The 19,847-nt window shown below is 58.9% G+C and overlaps 1 protein-coding gene across 3 annotated transcripts in view; it reads right to left on the reverse strand.

Annotated features, from left to right (window-relative positions):
* CCDC57 (coiled-coil domain containing 57) overlaps window positions 1–19,847 on the reverse strand; it is a 49,091-nt gene that overhangs the window by 15,851 nt on the left and 13,393 nt on the right. For all 3 annotated transcript variants that reach the window (XM_055130081.1, XM_055130082.1, XM_055130083.1), the window contains exons 10-17: window positions 19,662–19,824; window positions 19,127–19,273; window positions 17,655–17,829; window positions 16,809–16,937; window positions 12,343–12,440; window positions 9,723–9,905; window positions 7,776–7,965; window positions 42–118 (exon numbers count right to left, since the gene is read on the reverse strand). In XM_055130081.1, coding sequence (XP_054986056.1) covers window positions 42–118; window positions 7,776–7,965; window positions 9,723–9,905; window positions 12,343–12,440; window positions 16,809–16,937; window positions 17,655–17,829; window positions 19,127–19,273; window positions 19,662–19,824 — 1,162 coding nt within the window. The remainder of the gene's footprint in view (window positions 1–41; window positions 119–7,775; window positions 7,966–9,722; window positions 9,906–12,342; window positions 12,441–16,808; window positions 16,938–17,654; window positions 17,830–19,126; window positions 19,274–19,661; window positions 19,825–19,847) is intronic.

The following is a 19,847-nucleotide window of genomic DNA, read 5'->3' on the forward strand; positions in this document are numbered from 1 at the left end:
CAAAGCTCTTGGCCACACGCTTCTCCCCAAAGCAGCTTTACCTGAGGGGCACAGCTGGCTTGCTCCTGAGCTGAGCACGCGTCTTGTGGGCTGCAGCAGGTGGGGCGGCGACGTGTTCCTGCAACAAGACAGGGGCAGGGCTGGCTTCTGGAGGTGCCTGTGCTGCACGTCTGCTCCTCATCCCCCTCGTCCCCACAGTGGGGACTAGGCGTAGAGGCGAGCATCACGGCAGCCCAGGGGGCCCACACGGAAGCCTCCTTGGGCCTCACTGAACACAGGGTGTGGCCAAAGGCCAACGTGCGGCCTTCAGGTGTACAGGCTGGCTCCGTCCAAACTGCCCCAAGACAGAAGAGTCTCCAAGGGCAGCATGTGCCCGTCCCCCAGGTCACTTATTCTGGGGTCAGCAATGCTGTGGACGACCACACCACGACAGGGTCCTGGAAGGGCAGCTGAGACACTTCTGGGTCCGGGCAGCCCTGAGGGTCCCAACATGCTGTCAGCTGCCACGCAGGGTGCGGAGTCTGGACGGGATCCCTCACCCACTGTGCTGCTCCCCCAAATAACAAAACACCTCGCCAGAGGATGTCCTTGCTCTTACTTTTGGGGGGCGTCCCAAGTAGTGCTCAGGGGCCCGCCAATGTGAAGGCCCTGCAATGTCAGACATTGTCTGAGCCACCCAGGGTGCTCTGGGGATTACCTGGCCCTGGGCAAGCAAAGCAAGTGCCTCAAGGCTGTCTCTCTGGCCCCTCCACAATTATTTCTGGGCTTATGGTGACCTGCTAAACTTGGCTTCCTTTCTGTTCGTTTGTTCTGGGGCTGCACCCAGCAATCCTCAGGGGTGACTGCATTCCTGGCTCTGCACTCGGAAACCACAGATTCTGGCAGACTTGGGAGACAGGTGGGATACCAGGGGTCAAACCCGGCTAGTGCCCTCCCCCTGTACTATCACCCAGCCCTCCCTTGTGGGTGCAAGCGTGATGCCCAGTGCTTGCTGGGGTGTGCACTCCTTCAATTGTGGTGTTCACACACACCATCCCTAGGGTACTTTGGCACACAAACATACTTGCCAGAGGTGGTGAAGTCACATGTACATCTTTGCAGCTGCTGAGATGACCAGAGTCGTCCAACTGCGCGTACACACACACACACACACACACACACACACACACACACACACAGAGCTGCAGAGTGACTGGAAAGTGCTGCAGTGCTGAGGGTAGGGTTAGAATCATGCCTGGCACATAAAGAACACTGGAATGGGAAGCCAGGACCACAGGCTTCTAAGGCAGGTGCTTAACCCTCTGCAGGGTTCCTCCACCCAGGGTTCCTTTCTGAAGACAAAGGTCTTCACCAATAGGACAAAGGTCACTTCCAATCTTGCCTCTTTTGTACAGGGAGTTTGAAATGTCTTCTCGGACAGGTCGTGATTTTCAGGCCCCCTGACCTTACCTCAGGGTTCACTGCTCTGACAAGTTTTGCTTTTTCCCTTCTCAAAAGCGGACCCGGACGTTTGAGAAGTGAACTTCACTGTCTCTGAGAGACAGTAAAGTAGGTAGAGCATTTGCCTTTCAAGTGACCTACCCGCATTCCATCCCCATCTGGTCCCCAGAACCCGCCAGGAGTAATTCCTGAGAGCAGAGCCAGGAGCACTACCAGGTACGGTTCCAGACGAAAACAAAACCAAGGGGATCGAGTGATAGTAAAGCATGTAGGATGTTTGCCTTGGACGTGGCTGACCCAGGTTCAAGCCCCAGCATCCCATATGGTCCCTCGAGTACCACCATGAGTAATTCCAGGAGTAGCCCCTGAACATTGCCAGGTGTAACCCAAAAAGAAAAAAGAAAAAACAAAACAAAACAAGAGTGGACCTAAATGTAAAATAAGATAAACATTCAGGATGTCTGTGCCCCTTGGGCTATGTTAGAGGGGCTCCAGAGGGCTGTACAGCAGGTGTGAGGGGATCAGCCCAGGGTCACGGAGCCAGAATCCCTCCTTCATTGCCACTTGTCACACACTGACCCCCTCAGGGGTCCTACGGGTGCTGTGAAGCAGCCAGAGAGGAATCCTGGGGTCTCTCCCAAGGGGTGAAATCCTATGTGCCAGAGGAAGAAGGCCTCAGTGAACCAGAAAGTTTAATGAAAATAAAGGGAAGGAGAGGAGAGGGGCTGGGAACCATTCGTGTCATCTGATGGGTTCCCAAGGAACCCCCAGATCTCTGGGCTGGGTTGAAGGCCCCATCGGCAAGGCCCTCAGTCCTCAGCAACGCCTTGCCCCAGGGTCCCAAGCCTGACCCCACTCAACTCCACCCTCTCTGGTCCAAGGGTGTTGCTCTGAACTCCTGCTCACTCATTTTTTTTTTTTTTGCCTTTTGGGTCACACCTGACGATGCACAAGGGTTACTCCTGGCTCTGCACTCAGGAATCACTCCTGGCAGTGCTCAGGGGACCCTATGGGATGCTGGGAATCGAACCCGGGTCGACCGCGTGCAAGGCAATTAAATGCCCTACCCGCTGTGCTATCACTCCAGCCCCTCCTGCTCACTCATTTTAGAAGCCAGAGCTAGATTCACGGCATCAAGAGTCTGGGTTCACTCTCTGAAGGTTTCTCTGAACTCGGTTTCTTTGTCACACCAACAGCCAACAGGACCCTGGGCTACAGCCTTCTGAGGGACACCCCTGTCACTGTGAATCACAGCTTCTGTCTCTGACCTTCCAGGGGCGGTAAGCAGCAGGTGGGCCCGGGCTGGGTCAGCCATCGCGGAGGGCACATCTGGAAGGCGGCAGATGATCTCCCCAGGTGTGAGGCCCCTTTCTCCTTCCTGAGAAGGAGCCTGAAGACTGTACAGAATCCATCTCCGGTCCGGCAAGGGCACTTGGGGTGCATGTGGCTGACCCAGCTTCCATCCCTGAGCACTGCCGGGTGTGGCTCTCAGTGTGGGAAAGGACCCTGGGCAGGGCCGAGACCCCCAGCACTGTGGGGAAAGGTGGGGACAGAACAGGCACAGGACAGCAGGAGGTGCTTGCTCTGCACACGCCCAGCCTGGGTTTAATCCCCGCACGCCATAGGGTTCTGAACACAGTACACCACTGGCCCCAAACCCAGAATGGAAACATAAATCAAAGAAGAAACACAGTCGGAACTAGACTAAAACACACTTAAACTAACAAAAGGGAGTTTCGCTTCAATGACTCGGGAGACTGAAAACCTGAGCCCATAGACTGGTCACTGACGGCCAGCCTATTCTCCCTGTTCTGGGAGCAGGCAGCGTGTGGCGAGAATAATGGCCTTAACACCTCATGCGGCCCTGAGCACCATGGGGTCCGTCCCCCTTAAAGGCAATCACAAATCAAGAGCAGATCATAGTGTCAAAGGGCCCAGGAAAAAAGTGAGAAAATAGATGCAGGAATGGAAGAAATCAATCACACACCCTCCCCTCCCTCTCACACACTCTCCTCCTCTCTCTCTCTCTCTCTCACACACACACACAAACTCCCTCCCTCCCTCTCACACTCCCTTCCTCTCATAAGCTCCCCTCCATCTCTCTCACACACACTCCCTCCCACACTCCCTCCATTCCTCTCAATCACACCCTTCCTCCCTCTCACACACTCCCCCTCCCTCTCTCCCTCTCTCCCTCACACACTCCTTCCCTCATCCCCACACTCCCTTCATCACACTTACCCTCCTTCCCTCTCTCTCACACACACTCCCACCCCCTCTCTCATACAATACTCCCCACCCAACCCTCTCTCCCTCGAACACATGACACTCACAAACCCCCTCCCTCTCAGATATACTCCCTCCGTCTTTCTCATAAACACACTCCCTACAACACACTCACCCTCCCTGCCTCTCTCACACACTCCCTCCCTCTCTCACACTCCCTTTCTCTCACACACTCACTCCCTGATGCTCTTTCACACATTCCTTCCCTATCATGCACACATTCCCTCCCTCTTTCACACTACACACTCCTGCCTCTCACACACACTCCCTCCCTCACACATACATTTCCTGCCTCCTTCTCTCACACATACTCCCTCCCTCTCTCATATTCATACTGTTTCCCTTTGTCTCACACAGACCCTCCCTCTTTCACACTCCTCCTCTCATATGCACACTCCCCACCCCTACCTCTCTCCCTTTCTCTCACACACTTTCCTTCCCTATCTCTCACATACAAACTCCCTCCCTCTCACACACCCTCCCTCCCTGTTTCTCTCACACACACTCCCTCCCTCTCTCACATACTCCACTCCATTTCTCATAAACACTCCTGCCTCTCACACACACCCTTCCTCCTCACACACTCCCTCCCTCACACACACACTCCTTCCATCCCACACACACACTCCCTTCCCTCCCTCACACACTCCCTCCCTCTCTCTCAAACTTCCCTTCCTCTCACACACACTCCCAGCCTCTCAGATTCTCCCTCCCTCCCTCACACACACACACACACACACACATACACACCCTTTTTCACACACACAAACACACATACACACTCCCTGCCTCACACACACATTCCCTCCCTCTCTCTCACACACATTCCCTTCCTCTCTCACGCATACACATACACGCTCCCTCCCTCACACACCCTCCTTCCCTCTCTCTCATACACGAATGCTCCACCCTTCCCTCTCTCACACACACACAAACTCCCTCCCTCTCACATAGTTCCTCCCTGTCCACACATTCAGACACATACACACAGAAGACACATGTTTAACAAGTCTAAGACCCAAAAGAGATCAGAAAGATACTAGGAAGGACAGTTTTGGGAGGAATATCAGGAGACTTTTCACAAATGGGAAACAGCCAAGCATGAGGCCATGAGTCCCGAGATTCAAACATGGACCCGGGGTCAGAGACAGCGCAGCAGGCAGGGCACTTGCCTCCCCATTGGCTCCATCCTGGAACCCTGCCAGGAGTCAGCCCTGAGCACCGGGTGTGTCCCCCAAGTGCCGGAATATTGCCTGAGCCCTTTCCAGCTCAGCAGACATGATAGGGACCAAATGACCCCTAGACGTTGAGCTGCCACAGGGGCCACCGCACCCCAGGGGAGCACCACAGAGAGGGAGAGGGAGGCCCCTTAGTGAGGGGAGTTGGGGGCTGGAGGATTGAGAGGGGGCTGTTGTGTGGGTGGAGGGCAGCCAGAGGATGTACTGAAGCAGCAGACTGTGGGCACGGGGCAAAGGGTCTGACTGGACGGGTTGAGCTGCATTCTTCACAGAGATAGCCTATCTGGGTAGTGGCCGTGCCCTGTGGCCTCCTACAGCAGCAGGGAGGGGGTTTGAATGAGGCCAGGGCCAGCCGGCCCCCTGCAGGGGGGTGCAGAAGTCGAAGGGCGCCCGCAGACTCAACTCTCGGCCCCCCGCTGCTGCTGCTCTTCAGAGAGTCCCTGCACGCCTTTGCTGACCGTGTCCGCACTCGCCCCAAAGGACTCCAACACGGAACACTGCAACTCGTCCCCATCGGCTTCTGTGGAGACTGTGCCAGTAGTGCCCCGGGCCCTCCCAGCCCACACTCTCTACCTGAGCAGCCCCCCGGGCTCCCAGAAGCTCAGGTTTGACTATTTTTCAGGTTTACAGTAAAAATGAGGGGAAAGCTGAGCTCTTGAGCCACCCCACCCCCGCCACCCACTAGGGGACACCGTGACTGCGACATGCCACAGTCCACAGCAGGCTCACTCCTGGGGCAGGACGTGGGAATGTCCGAGGATGGAGCCAGCAGTGCCCGGAGCTCCTGGCTCCCGAGAGCCCGCACATGGGCAGCACTTAGGTTCTTTCTGTTTGCTCTTCTGGTGTGAACAGTAGTGTGTGCTGAGGGCTGCTGCCCAGGAAGGCACAGAAGCAGTCGCTGACTGCCTGCGGCTGTGCCTCAGCCCCCGCCACCATCCCCCAGGCCCTGGAACCTGGAACGGGAGCAACCTCCAGTCTCTGGCTGGGTCGCGTGTTTGACCTGATTCCGGAGTTTGTCTCTGCTCGAGATCACTGCATGGCCAGACTGGCCGGTGTGTGCACCGCTGGGGTGAGCAGCTCAGTGGAGCCACTGCCCTCCACAGAGCCAGGAGAGGCGCCCTGGCCCCTGGCAGGACTGGTTGAACGGTGAAGTGGTCCCGCCACTCCTGCCTACACAAAGGTCATAGCTGAGAGCAGGGCTCTGGGCTACAACCATGGGTCCGAGCAGAGAAGACCAAAACCCATCCGGGGGCTGGAGCGATAGCACAGTGGGTAGGGCGCTTACCTTGCACGCAGCTGACCCACGTTCAATCCCTAGCATTTCATATGGTCCCCTGAGCACGGCCAGGGGTAATTCCTGAGTGCAGAGCCAGGAGTAACCCCTGTGCATCGCCAGGTGTGACCCAAAAAGCAAAGCAAAAAAAAAAAACAAAAAACCAACCATCCGAACAGGCAGATAGCACCACATGAACAAAGGGGCTGAGGTGACAGTACAGTGGCTGTGTTTGTCTTGTAGGCGGCCGACGCAAGCAAGAAAGAGAAGGACGGAGGGGAGGGAGGGAAAGAGGAAGCGAGGAAGGGAGGAAACACGCCCCTAGACAGGTCTCCGTGGGGGGACCAAGATAGACAGCCAAGACTGTCATGAGTAGGGGAGCGAGTGTGGGTGCGCTCACGGCTGGTGTCTCTGACCTTCAGAGGCTGCCCAGCGACTGGCTTTTCTGACACAGGGTGGCAGGGAGCAGGCTGGGGGAGAGCTTAGTGAGAGCAGGGCCGGGCGAGGTGGGAATGCAGGACCAGAGAAACCTGGGCAGATGAGGGATGGAGGCTGGGCGGGAGGATAGGGGGCAGATGATGCATGGGTGTATGGTGGGTGAACGGACAGGTGATGAGTGCGTGGATAAACCGACGATGAATGGATGAATGGGCAGATGGCTAGACAGACCGTGGATAGGTGATGGATGACGGATGGGTGGATGGATGGATGGATAGATATACGGATGGACAGATGAGGGACGATGGACAGAGTGAGCAGATGAATGATTGGCTGAACTATTTGCTCTGAGGTCAGGCTGGACATGGGAAGCCACGATAGGGGGAAAGATGAGAACCACTGGGCGTTCGCAGGGCTGGCAGGGAGCAGCAGAGTTCAGTGGGGGAGGGGGTTCTGGGTTAGACATGATGGGAGGAATGAGGAAGAGATGGGGCAGCGATGAAGGCACTGGCTGGGAGCTGAGAGCTGGGGCTAGCAGGGTGAAGAGCGAGCCTCTGCACTCTCTCACAACCCCCTGCCTGGCTGCCCTGGCCAGGGGTGCTGCCCCCTTGGGTGCTGTGAGCAGGAGCACACCCTAGCCTGCTAAAGGGGGGCAATGGGCAGGAAGAGGGGCCGGGGGGCCTGTGCCACGCCCTCACCAGGAGCGCCAGCCCGAGGGCTCTGCAGGGACAGGGATCCCGCGGCCCTGACCCAGGCTGCCCTGCATGGACAGTTCCCGTGGGACCCTTGCTGAGGAGGCTGCGGTGCGTCTGGGTCGCGGGGACACTGCTCCTTTATCTCCGCGGCCCAACAGAGCGCCTGGGAACACACAGCCTTTGCTGCTGCCACAAAGCCACTCAGAAAAGCGCTGCTCGGCCAACCTGCGGCATTTTTCTCACAAACGCAGCCAGAGAGGCGGGCTCCCGGGGCTCCGCAAGGATAAGGCTCTGCTCTGTGCCCGTGGCTCCTGACCCGGCCGGCTCACAACAGGCACTCTGTTCTCCGGCCCAGCACCCAGCCGCAGCCCTCCCCCGAGCGGGGCCCAGAGGCGGCCTGCTCACCTGGGGGCTGGCCCTGCTGGGCCCGGAGTCTGTTCCCCAGCTCCAGGAGCTGTTCCTTCTCCAGGCGGAGCCGCTGGATCCTCCTGGCTGCCTCCTTCAGCCTCTGCTGGAGCCGGAGCATCCCCGAGGGCGGCAGGGGCTGCTGGCCCTGCACCTCGCGCACCTGGGTCCTCTGCTCCTCACAAGAGCCCTGAGGTGTGGGAGGCGGGGAAAGGAGCGTGGCTAGGCCTGGTCCCCAGACTCGGGACGGGGACTGCTGTGCATTCGGCCGCACACCGCTGCTGGGCTCTTTCCCCTGCCCTGGGCCTCATCTCTAGTGTGGACAGTGGGCACTGCTGGTGCCCAGATCGCCAGTTCCCTGAGAAGGCCATGCAGGCTGCCCCCAGGATCGAAGGACCTGCCATGCTGGGGGCGGGGGCTGCGGTCACAGGGAGTGTGAGTCGCCTGCTAGGTGCAAGGTCTCAGTGCCACAGGCCCTTGCTCCCAGTGCAGGCCCGCCATGCACCCTCTGCGTTCTCTGCTTCCAGTCCTGCTCAAGGTGGTCTGCTTTCCCCCCTCCCCGCTTCCTTTCCTCCCCTTCCCTCCCCGTTTACTTCCTTCTCCTTTCTCCTTTCCTCTCTATTTTCCCCTCCCTCCCTCCTCCACTTCCTCCCCCTTCACTTTCTTCTTCCCTCACTTCCTTCCTCCCTCTTTCCTTTGCTCCCTCCCTTCCCCTTCCTCCTTCCTTTCCTTCCTCTCTCCTTCTTTTTTTTCCTCTCTCCCTCCGTCTTTCCCTTCCTTCCATCCTTATTTGGGGGGGATGTTGAGCCACACTCAGTGGTGCTCCCGGCTACTTTCTGGCTCTGCTCTCGGGGGTCACTCCTGGCAGGGTTCAGGGAACTGGACGTGGTGCCGGGCTGGAAGCAGGGCAGCTGCATGTAAGGCACGTGCCCTCCCCACACTGGCCAGGCCCTTCCTCCCTTCTCTCCACCTCCCTGGGCTCTGCACCTCAACTTCCTGTCTGGACTCTCCTCAACCAGCCAAGTCCCCTAGGTTCCTGCGTCCTGACGCTGCTTTGAGAAAGAGGGAGGCCCAGGGGGAGACTGTTGCCGGGAGCCTGGGCCTAGGCCAAGCACGAAGGCAGAGCCCTCTCCCTGGGGGTAAAGAGCCACAGGCTGGACCCCCGTCCCAATGTGGACACTTAGCCCTGAGAGAGGTTTGCAGGGGCTTGCGGTGTGGGCAGTGGGTAGAGGACAGGGAAGAAGGTGGGGGTTCAACTGTGGGGACAGGAGGAGCTGCGACGCTTGAGGGGAGCGAGTGGCCTACTTAGGCTGGCTGCACCGACACCTGAGCTGGCGCCAGGACCCAGAACACCCCAGAACACCCTGTCCCGGCCCATTTCCTGGTGAACCTGTCCAGGGCTGGCAGGCACACTGACCCCGCGGCTGCTGTTCTCAGCTGGTGCCCAGTACCCCGGCACCTGCAGCAGGAGAGCGGCATGAGGGGGCAGGGGGCATGCAGGAGACAGCCCTGAGTCGGCCTCCCTGCGGGGAGGGGCTGGGTGCCCGACCCACAACCCGCTGCTCGTGGAATCTTGCAGTGGGGGCTCGGCGGGGGTGGGGTGGGGCTGCTGGGGTCCCCGTGATCCTGCAGAGACTGTGGGACACAGAGAAAGCACTGCAGCTCCAGCACCAGCACTGGGACACCGGGGGGGGGGGGCCGCCTGGATGGCCCCTCGCCCTGGCCAAGGAGCGGCAGGGCAGACAGGGCCAAAGGTGTCAGGCCCATGGGCAGGCCTGATGGGGGGAGGGGCGGGGAAGACAAGGCAGCGCTGGAAGATCCCAGCTCTCAGGTGCGTGCCTCTGCCTGCCGGGGTTGAGCAAGGCGAGCAAGGTGGGATGCAGGTGCGGAGCCCCCCACACTGCTCCCCTGGGCCCCTGGGCCCCTGGGAGAGGCTATGGGGCCCACCTCTTTCCCGAGGGCTGGCTGCTGCCCGCTGGGAACACCGCGGCCTTCCTCGCTGCTGGTCCCCAGGTGCTTCTCCAGTTCGGCCACCTGCCCCTGCAGCTCCCGCACCTCCAGGTGCACCTGGTCCACCCGGCAGGGCAGCTCACAGCGGATGGCGTCCAGGTCTGGGGGTTCCTGCAGCACCTGCGAGGACCTGGACAGTCCGTGGGGGGCAGGGCAGGGCCGACAGCGCGGTGTGGGGCTCGGCACTTCCCCTCTCCCTCTGGGCCCCCAGATAGTGCGGAAGGCCCCGCCGGGGTGTGTGGGGCCAGGGCCGGCCAGTGAGCCTCCAACACACACGGCAGGGTGGCAGGGGCCTGACCCGAGGGGGACATGCCTCCCATGCCCCGTCCTCCCTGCAACTCTCAGGAAGAGTGTCTGGCTCGAGGGGCATCCGGAGAGGGTCCGCTGGGCGAGCGGGCGCTGCACAGTGGCAAACAAACAAGCCACTTCAAGGGCTCTCTCGGGTAAGTGGGTGGCACGGGACTGCCGAGGAAGGGAAACGCTCTTCTGGGAAGCTGGACTTCCTGCTGGCAGCGCAGGGCCGAGTGTGTGTGTGAGTGAGCGGATGTCAGTGTGAGTGGAGTTGTGTGACTGCATATGTGTGTGGGTGTATGTCGGTGTGTCTGTGTGACAGTGACTATGTGAGTGTGTCAGTATGAGAATGTGAGTGTGAGTGGAGTTGTGAGTGTGTGAGTGTATATCAATGTGTCAGTGTGAGAGCGAGTGTGAAAGTGTGTGAGTGCGTGAGCATATGTGTCAGTATGAGAGTCACATGTGAGTGTAGTGTGTGGCCATGTGAGTGTGTGTTTATGTGTGTGTGTGTGTGTGTGTGTGTGTGTGAGTCCCATAGAAGGGTAGGGCCCCCACCAGGGTGCTCACTCATCTGGAAGCCCAGATGAAAGGCACCACCAGCATGGCAGGTGGCCCCTGGGTTCGATTCCTGACACCAAAGAAACAACAGAAGTCAAACAACAGTCATCTATGGACCAGCTCAGTCAGCCGTGGGTATAGCCGCAGGCTCCCGGGATGCAGCCCAAGGGGCACGCAGGCTTCCAGGAGTTTAGCTCCCTTCGAAGACATCAAGGTCAGGTGACAGGCCTCCTTTAGGGTGACTCCTGAGAAGGCATCCAAAGGCAGCAAGAGCACCAGCCAAGAGGAAATGGACTGGCCCTCCTGTCCTTGGACCCCATGACCTGAGCGCAAACGTGCTGTCACTCCAGCAACCCCAGGAGAACCGGTGCAGGTGCTGCAGTCTCCAGAGAAGACTGTGGTGGCCAGGGAGCCTCAAGGGACGCTGGTGCCCAGTGTCATCAAGAAAGCACAGTCATGGGGCTGCAGTGATAGCACAGCGGGTAGGGTGTTTGCCTTGCACGCGGCCGACCCAGGTTCAATTCCCAGCATCCCATATGGTCCCCTGAGCACCGCCAGGGGTGATTCCTGAGTGCAGAGCCAGGAGTAACTCCTGTGCATCGCCAGGTGTGACCCAAAAAGCAAAAAAAAAAAAAAAAAACCAAAAAAAAAAAAAGAAATCACAGTCATGGGGCTGGAGTGATAGCACAGCGGGTAGGGTGTTTGCCTTGCATGCGGCTGACCCGGGTCCGATTCCCAGCATCCCATATGGTCCCCTGAGCACCGCCAGGGGTGATTCCTGAGTGCAGAGCCAGGAGTAACCCCTGTGCATCGCCAGGTGTGACCCAAAAAAGCAGAAAAGAAAACACAGTCAGACCCCTGAAGGCCCTGACTCCATGCTCTGAAGACGGACAGGTGCAGGAAGGTGTGGAGAGCCCCCGAGATGGGAGGCCACACAGGGACAGCCACTGTGGAGTGTCCCCTTGCCCAGCCTACCACACTCCAGGGATGGGGCAGAGGGCCCAGCACACGGGTCCCTCCAACGCCCCACACTGCGCCTCCGTTCTGATTTCTGCTGCAAGGACGACACCTACTGGCCAGGGCCCGCCACAGAGGCCACATCCTGCCAGCCTAAGGCGGGGACCGGTGGAGGGACTAGGAGGAGGCCCAGAGGGAGGCCCCACCCTGATGGGAGGGGCACAGCAGGGAAGCTCAGGAACCCGGGGTTGCCAGAAGTGAGCCTTTCTTTTGTTGTTGTTTTTAACTTTTGGGGGAAAACTGGCGGTGCTCAGGGCATACCCCTGGCTCTTAGCTCAAGAATCACTGTGGGGAGTTTGGGAGACCATATTGGATGTAGGGGATACACCAAAGCCAGCGCCCACCCGCTGGACTCGGTCCCAGGTGAAGAGGAAGGTCAGAAGCAGACAGTGGTGACTGCTCTGCTCTCTGCGCGGGACCCCAGACTTGAAGCCTCCGGGTCCCAGTCATGAAGAGGGGCACTCACCACAGGCCCAGGGCCGAGGCTGATGGCTATGGAGGTGAGGCCCAGACCCAGCCAACCTCTCACACAGACCCTTCCGGGGAGGACAAGACACTTGCCTGAGGCTACACTGGGTCACAGTCACATGCTCCAGCTGCTGGAGTCACCCCAGAAGGAAACAGAGTGACTGCGAGTGCCGGACCTGTGTGACCCGTGTGCCTGGGCTGTGTGACTCCCGTATGTTCATACCTTCTGTCTGAGCTGGGTCACCAGGAAGCTCAGGAGCTGCGCCCTCTCTCCCAGGCTCCTCAGTGCCAGTCCCACGCTGCCTCCCGCAGGCCCGGCTCCTGCAGAAAAGCCCCATCAGCTCTGGGATGAGGGCCCAGAAGGCCTGGCTGAGTGCCCCCTGAGTGTCCCCGCTCGGCGTGAGCACCGGCTGTGCGGCCTGCCAGTCATCTGTGACCACGAGGAAAAAGGGTGCACGCACAGAGCAGACCTAAGGTCAGTCTGGGGCAGGTAGGGCACTTGCCTCACGCTGGCCCACATAGCTGGAGCCCCAGAACCACGTACAGTGCCCTGAGCACCCACAGGGGCGACCCCTGAGCACAGAGCTGGGGGCTCCAAACTCCTCTCAACAGCAAATATTTTCTTAAATCATAAAGAACAGTTCGACCTGGATTCTCATTGAAACTGATATCCAGAGTGGGGCACTGGGCAAGCGGCAGCTGAGCTCAGGGGGAAGAGGGGACACTCTCCTGCGCCCCCATCAGCAGAGACACTGGCTCCTGAGGCTGAGCAGACAAAGAAGTCGGATATTCAAATTTTTTTTTATATAATGTAGGAGTACTGCTATTTATTCAGCTATTGATTAAGCTGATTGCACTAGGCATGAATTCCACATTACTTTTTTTTTTTTTTTGATTTTTGGGTCACACCCAGCGATGCTCAGGGGTTACTCCTGGCTTTGCACTCAGGAATTACTCCTGGCGGTGCTTGGAGGACCATATGGGATGCCGGGGATCGAACCGGGGTCGGCCGCGTGCAAGGCAAACGCCCTACCCGCTGTGCTATCGCTCTGGCCCCACATTACTTTTTTTTTTTTTAAGGTTTTTAAATTGGATATCCATGAGATAGACCATTACAAAGCTGTTCACGATTGGGTTTCAGTCATACAGTGACCCAGCACCCATCCCCCCACCCATGTACGTTTCCCACCACCAATGTCCTGCATTTCCTCACCACCATCCCCCAACCTCTACCCCCTACCCCAGCCTCTCTCTATGGGAGGCACTTTCCTTCTTGTTCTCTCTCTCCTTTTCCTTTTATGCATTACGGTTTGCAATACAGGTGCAAAGAGGTGAAAAGAGGTCATGGAGTTTGTTCAGGGCATTCGGTATTTTTATCGGGATGGTAAGGCTGGAGTTGCTTTTCAATTGGGTGGCCGCTTTGGGGTGTGGATGTGACCGCCAAGGCTTCTGGAAGTGCAGGGAGGTGGAGGGAGGTAGCCCATCCCAACCCTGAGAAAGCCAGGAGATTTCAGTCACAAAACCCGCATACCAGGGGCTAGAGTGATAGCACAGCGGGTAGGGCGTTTGCCTTGCATGCAGCCGATCCGGGTTCGAATCTCAGCATCCCATATGGTCCCCTGAGCACCACCAGGGGTAATTCCTGAGTGTAGAGCCAGGAAGAATCCCTGTGCATGGCGGGGTGTGACCCAAAAAGCAAAAACAAACAAACAAACAAACAAACCCACATACCAAAATTTTCAGCAGATTATATCTTGATGGACTGCAGCGATAGCACAGGGGGTAGGGAGTTTGCCTTGCACGTGGCCAACCCAGGTTCGATTCCTCTGTCCCTCTTGGAGAGCCTGGCAAGCTACTGAGAGTATCCTGCCCTCATGGCAGAGCCTGGCAAGCTACCTGTGACATATTCAATATGCCAAAAACAGTAACAAGTCTCACAATGGAGACATTACTGGTGCCTGCTCAAGCAAATCGATGAACAACGGGACAACAGTGCTACAGTGCTATATCTTGGTGAGGTCCATCCTGAGATGGTGGAGTCAGGCCGGGGGTATGGTAGTGATTTGGGATTGTAGAAGCAAGTGGCTACGGGGGGGCTCTACTTGGGTGTGCACCAGGCCAACCTGTTCCCCCTCTGATTTACCCTGGTGTGTTCAGCCATGCACAGGTCCAAGATTAACTGCGGCTTTTGATCTCTTTTGAGATTTATTTACGGGTCTCTGAAGCAAGGCTGGTAGAAAAGCTTACAGGATGGCGCTGGAGTTGGTTCACGATGGTGACTGCCAGTGCTTCTGTGAGTATTGGGAAGTGGGGGGAAGTAGCCTACCCCAACCCTGAGAAAGCCTGGAGATTTCCGTCACAAAACCTGCATGCCAGAATTGTTTGCTTGTTTGTTTTGCTTTTGGGTCACACCTGGTGATGCACAGGGGTTACTCCTGGCTCTGCACTCAGGAATTACACCTGGCGGTGCTCGGGGAACCATATGGGATGCTGGGAATTGAACCCCAGTCAGCTGCATGCAAGTCAAATGCCCTGCCTGCTGTGCTATTGCTCCAGCCCGTGCATACCAGAATTTTCAACAGATTGTATCTTGGTGAGGTCCGTCCTGAGACGGTGGAGTCAGGCTGGGTGTTGGCAACGATTTTGGATTGTGGAAGCAAGTAGCTGCTAGAGGCTCTGTTTGAGCAGGCCACCAGGCCAACCCGCCCTTCTCCAATTTACTGTTCAGCCTTGCACAGGTCCGAGATTAACTGTGGCTTTTGATCTCTTTCAAGATTTATATATGGGTCTCTGAAATAAGGCCAATATATTGTATAGCTTGTAATAGCTGAGCCGGAGATGGTTTATGGGCACGGCTCCCACATATCTAACTTTTGGCCATTTAATTTCTTGGTAAACTTGGTCCCAAGTTGTTGGGGTCCGGCCAAAGGCACAGTGGCAATTTTGGGGAGTCAGGACAGGTTGACCCGTTGGGGGTACCATACCCCCAAATAAAATTTTTTACATTTTTATTTAATGTGAACCTGGCTGACCCAGGTTTAATCCCAGCATCCCATATGGTCCTCTGAGCTCACCAGGATCAGGTGTGATCCCTGATCTCAGAGCCAGAAGTAAGCCCTGAGCACCACTGGGGGTGGCACCAAGACAAATACACTAGAAAAAAAAAATCACAAGGGCTAGAGACAGTATGACAGGTAAGGCACTTGCTTGTACATGGCCAACACTGACTTGATCCCTGGCACCACATGTGATCCCTGAACCCTACTAGCAGTGATCTCTGAGCACAGAGCCGAGAGTAAGCCTTGAGCACCACTGAGTACCAGCCCCCAAAACAAAAATGAAACGCCCAGCACCAAGAATAAATCATGAGTGGAGACGTTTTCAGGAACAAGGAATGGCATGAGCTGTGTGCATGCTGGGCCAGTATCAGGGGTGGACAGGAGGCACCCGGGGCCTCGCGTCGCCTTCCTTCCTGGGCATCTCAGCCTCTCAGCAAGAGCAGACAGTGTCCGTGAGCAAAGGGCAAGGCTGTGGCTGGAGCCAGGGTTCAGGCGAGGACAGACCTAGTTTACTGCCTGGAGCCGCCACCCTCTCCATGCTAGGCGAGCAGACCCCAGGGAAGCAAGGGGCTGCCTGGATCCGAGCACTGCCCAGGAGAGTCCCTAAGATGCCATGACAAGGCAGCCCTGCAGGAAGGTGCCCCTGGTCAGAAACAACACAGGCCCAGCCCACACAGGGGACGAGGGCCCTCCTGTTAGGAGGGACATCCCAGGTTCAGGCAGAAACCTGCCATAGTCACTATGGTCCTGGGGCCACGGCAGGAAGTGACCAGAAAAGACATGGCTGAGGGGCAGCAGAACAGGGCAGAAGAGGGCAAGGGACCTGAAAGGAGACCCCCAGGGGGCAGCATCCACGAGGCCCAGAGCATGGAGACCAAGCCCCACCGTCCAGCACAGTGCCGAGGAGCAGACAGGTGCAGGACTGAGCACAGAGCCCTGAGTTATATGGCAACACACAGGCCAGGGGAGAGGCAGGTGGGCCAGAGGGAGGGCGGCTGGACGGGCCCAGGCCAGGGGCCACCATCAGAGCAGAATAGAACAGAACCTCTCCACAAGAAAAACGCGGAGTCCAGTCTCAAGGCCATGGCATGTGAGAAGAGCACACAGCCCAGCACACAGTCCGTCCACGGTCTGGTCCACAAACAACGGCACAGATGCAGAGCACACATTCCAGCACATGGTCAGTACGTGGTCCGGTTCATAGTCCATGGCACAGGAGGGCGCACGGTCCAGTCCACAGTCCACGGCACATGGTCCAGTCAAAACTGGCGAGGACGCGGTGGGGAGGGCACCGGCTAGCCCAGCGGGGTCCCTGGAGACCAGGCGGCAATGGGCCCCGAATGCAGCTCTGCTCGGCTGGAGGGCGGGCGCTGACCCAGGGCCCTGGGGTCCTCACCAGGGAGCCCAGCGGCACAGGATGCGGCCCAGGAGCCTGTGGGAACATGTGTGCAGTCCAAGGCCCAGACTGGCCACAGACAGGACACATGTGGCCACACCTGGGCCCCACTGGAGCGCGAGTGTCCACGGAGTCAGCAGCTGCAGGGCCACGCGGGGTGGTGGGCGGCCCGCTGCGCATGGCCACTACGACTCTTCCCGAGCAGCGCCCAGCTCGGCCCTGCCGCTCACTCACCAGCACAGGCCTCCAGGGCGGCGCCGGCCAGCGGCTCAGGAGAGTCGGCCACACCTTTCAGCTGCGCTTCCAGGCGCTGGAATTTACTCTTCAGACTTTCTATTTCCGTCTCCAGGCCCAGCACGTAATCTGCCAACAGTACAGTGCTTGCTGAGACGGGTGCAACTCTCCACACAGTGCTCACTGAAACTGCATGCACATTCTCCACGGTGCTCACTGAGACTGGGTGCACTCTCCTCACAGTGCTCACTGAGATGGCATGCACTCTCCCCACAGTGCTTTGTTGTTTTTTGTTTTTTTCTTTTTTTTTGCTTTTTGGATCACACCTGGCGATGCACAGGGGTCACTCCTGGCTCTGCACTCAGGAATAACCCCTGGCGGTGCTCAGGGGACCATATGGGATGCTGGGAATCAAACCCAGGTCGGCCACGTGCAAGGCAAGCACCTTACCTGCTGTACTATTGCTCCAGCCCCTCTCCCCACAGTGCTTACTAAGCCTTGGTGCACTCTCCCCACAGTGCTCACTGAGACCTGGTGCACTCTCTCCCACAGTGCTTGCTGAGACCGCATGCTCTCTCCCCACAGTGCTTGCTGAGACCGGGTGCACACTCTCCCCACAGTGCTCAGAGAGACCGAGTGTACTCGCTTTCTGTGGTGCTCACTGCCCTCAGCACGGCTTGGGCCGGGCTGGCCTCGGCAGCACCCCAGCACCCCCGGTGCCCTGCTGCCCAGAGCAGCTCCGTCAGGGGCTGTCCTGAGGCTGTCTCGGGAGTGGCACCACCCTAGAGAGCCAGTCCCCGGGGAAGGGCCTGCCAGTGCAGAGCCTGCCTGTCTTGCCCCACTCACCGGGTGGGGAGGTGGCCGGCTGGGGGGCCTGTGTGGCCAGGTGGCTGCTCAGCGTCTCCATCTCTTGCCTCATCTGGGAGATGGCGCCCCGCAAGCTGGTGTTGTGCTCCTGCAGTCGCTGGATCTCCGAGGAGGGGAACCCCGTGTCGTCTGCGCCCTGGGGTCTGAGGGGCACCTGGGGACCAGCAGGGAGCAGGAAAGGCCGGCCCTGAGCCTCCAGGCTGGCAGCTCAGAAACCAGGGGGCACACCAAGCCACAGGGTCAGCGTCCCCAGAGAGGGAACTCGGCCCCCCTGTGCGTCCTGCCACACTCAAGAGGCAAGGTTCTCGGGCTGCTCAGGGCCGGCTCCTTCGCAAAGGAAACATGCCCCTGAAGACCTCCGACAGGACCGGTCTCGGGGCTGCCCAGCATGGGAACCGTCTCCCATCATGAGAGCCCAGTCCAAGTGGGTCAGCCACAGCCTCCCACACCCTCCCCCAGCTTCGAGGCTGCAATCTGGCAGGAGGATTCTGGGGGGAAAGGGGTCTGGCCACTCTGTCCAGCACTAGGTGGACAAGATGAAGCTCAGAGCCTGACTCTTCGGAACTTTTCGAACACAGGGGACCAGCAGCACAGAAAGACAGCTGGCTGGAAGCGCTCAGCAACACACTTGGCACCCGCTATCTCCCTGGCACAGCAGCCTTGCTGAAGAAGCCTTGGTAGACACAGTGTCAGGTCCTCCAGGCCCAGGGCCAGGTCACGCCTGCCAGCTGCCCACGCAGACCTCACCTGGGTCCGTTGGGTCTGTGCCCTGACCCTCCCCTCACTGTGGCCTCTGCCTCATGCTCTTGAAGAGAGAGCAGATGAACACAGGGAAGAGAGGGGAGGGGGGAGAGGGTGGGAGGGAGAGGAGAGAGGGAGAGGGAGAGAGGGCGGGGCAGAGAGATAGACAAGGCTCTGTTCCCAAGAAGCCCCTCCCAGCTCTGCACAGTGTAGATGCTCCGGTGGTCATGTGGGGCACGGCCCAGATTTTGGGGTGCTCAGACACAGCAGGGGTAGGTGTCATGCCTAAGTAGCCTTTTTAGTCTTTGGGCCGCACCGGCTGTGATAAGGGCCTACTCCTGGCTGTGCGCTCGGTGATCACTCCTGGTAGGCTCGGAGACCACGTGGGATGTGGGGGATCAAGTCCGAGTTGGCCACATGCAAGGCAAGAGCCCTCCCTGCTGTACTATTTTTCCGGCCCTTGTTTTGTTTGGGGCCACACGTGGGGGTGCTCTGCACACAGGGATCCCTCCTGGCAGGGCTCCGGGGCCCAGATGGGGTGCTGGGATGGAAGCTGGGTCAGCCGCGTGCAAGGGCAGCATCTTATCTGCCGGGGTATCATTCCGGCCCCAGCAGCCATTTTCCTTTCTAAGAAGAGGGTGGGCCTGATTCTAGCGGGAGGCTCCGAGGAGCCTACAGGGACCCAGGGTGCATGCGGTGGCCCTGCTAACCTGCACGTCCTTCTCGCTGTCCAGGAGGGAGGCGCAGCTCTGTGCCCTCAAGGCCTGCAGGGCTTGGTCCCGCTCCAGGCTCACGGCCTTCACCACGGCCTCCCTCTCACACAGCAGCCGCTCCGCCTCCTGCAGCCGGGCGGCCACCTGGGCACGCAGGAGAGAGGGGCCGCTCGGTACGGCCTTCACGGGGGGCCCATGCAGCATCTCACCCACGGGAGACGCCGGCCCCCGGGTCTCACCCAGGCTATTAGGCAGTCTGGGACACAGTTGTGCCTCTACTTCTCTCAGGACACACTGAACTCCTGATCTCTGCTGTGGGGGTGCCGGGTGTGGGGGGCCAGATGTAGGGGGCCGGGTGTTGGGGTCCAGGTATCGGGGGCTGGGTATCGGGGGCCAGGTGTGGGGGCCGGTTGTGGATTGGGCTGGGTGTCGGGGGTCCGGGTGTGGGGGCCGGTTGTGGATTGGGCTGGGTGTCGGGGGGTCGGAAGTGGGTCGGGCAGGGTGTGGGGGCCCGGTGTGGGGCCGCACACACCTGCTCCCGGGCTGTGGTCAGCCCCTGCACCAGGTCCTCGGCGCGGCGGTGCAGCTCCCGCTCCACGTCGTCACAGCGCCGCTGCCAGTCCAGCTCGACCTGGGTCTTGTCGCGCTGCAGACTCTGCTCCCTGCCCACCGCCTGCGCCAGCTGCTGCCGGTACCTGCGGAGATGGCCCGCACTCAC

Source organism: Sorex araneus, chromosome 3, assembly GCF_027595985.1.
Source record: "Sorex araneus isolate mSorAra2 chromosome 3, mSorAra2.pri, whole genome shotgun sequence".
NCBI lineage: Eukaryota > Metazoa > Chordata > Mammalia > Eulipotyphla > Soricidae > Sorex > Sorex araneus.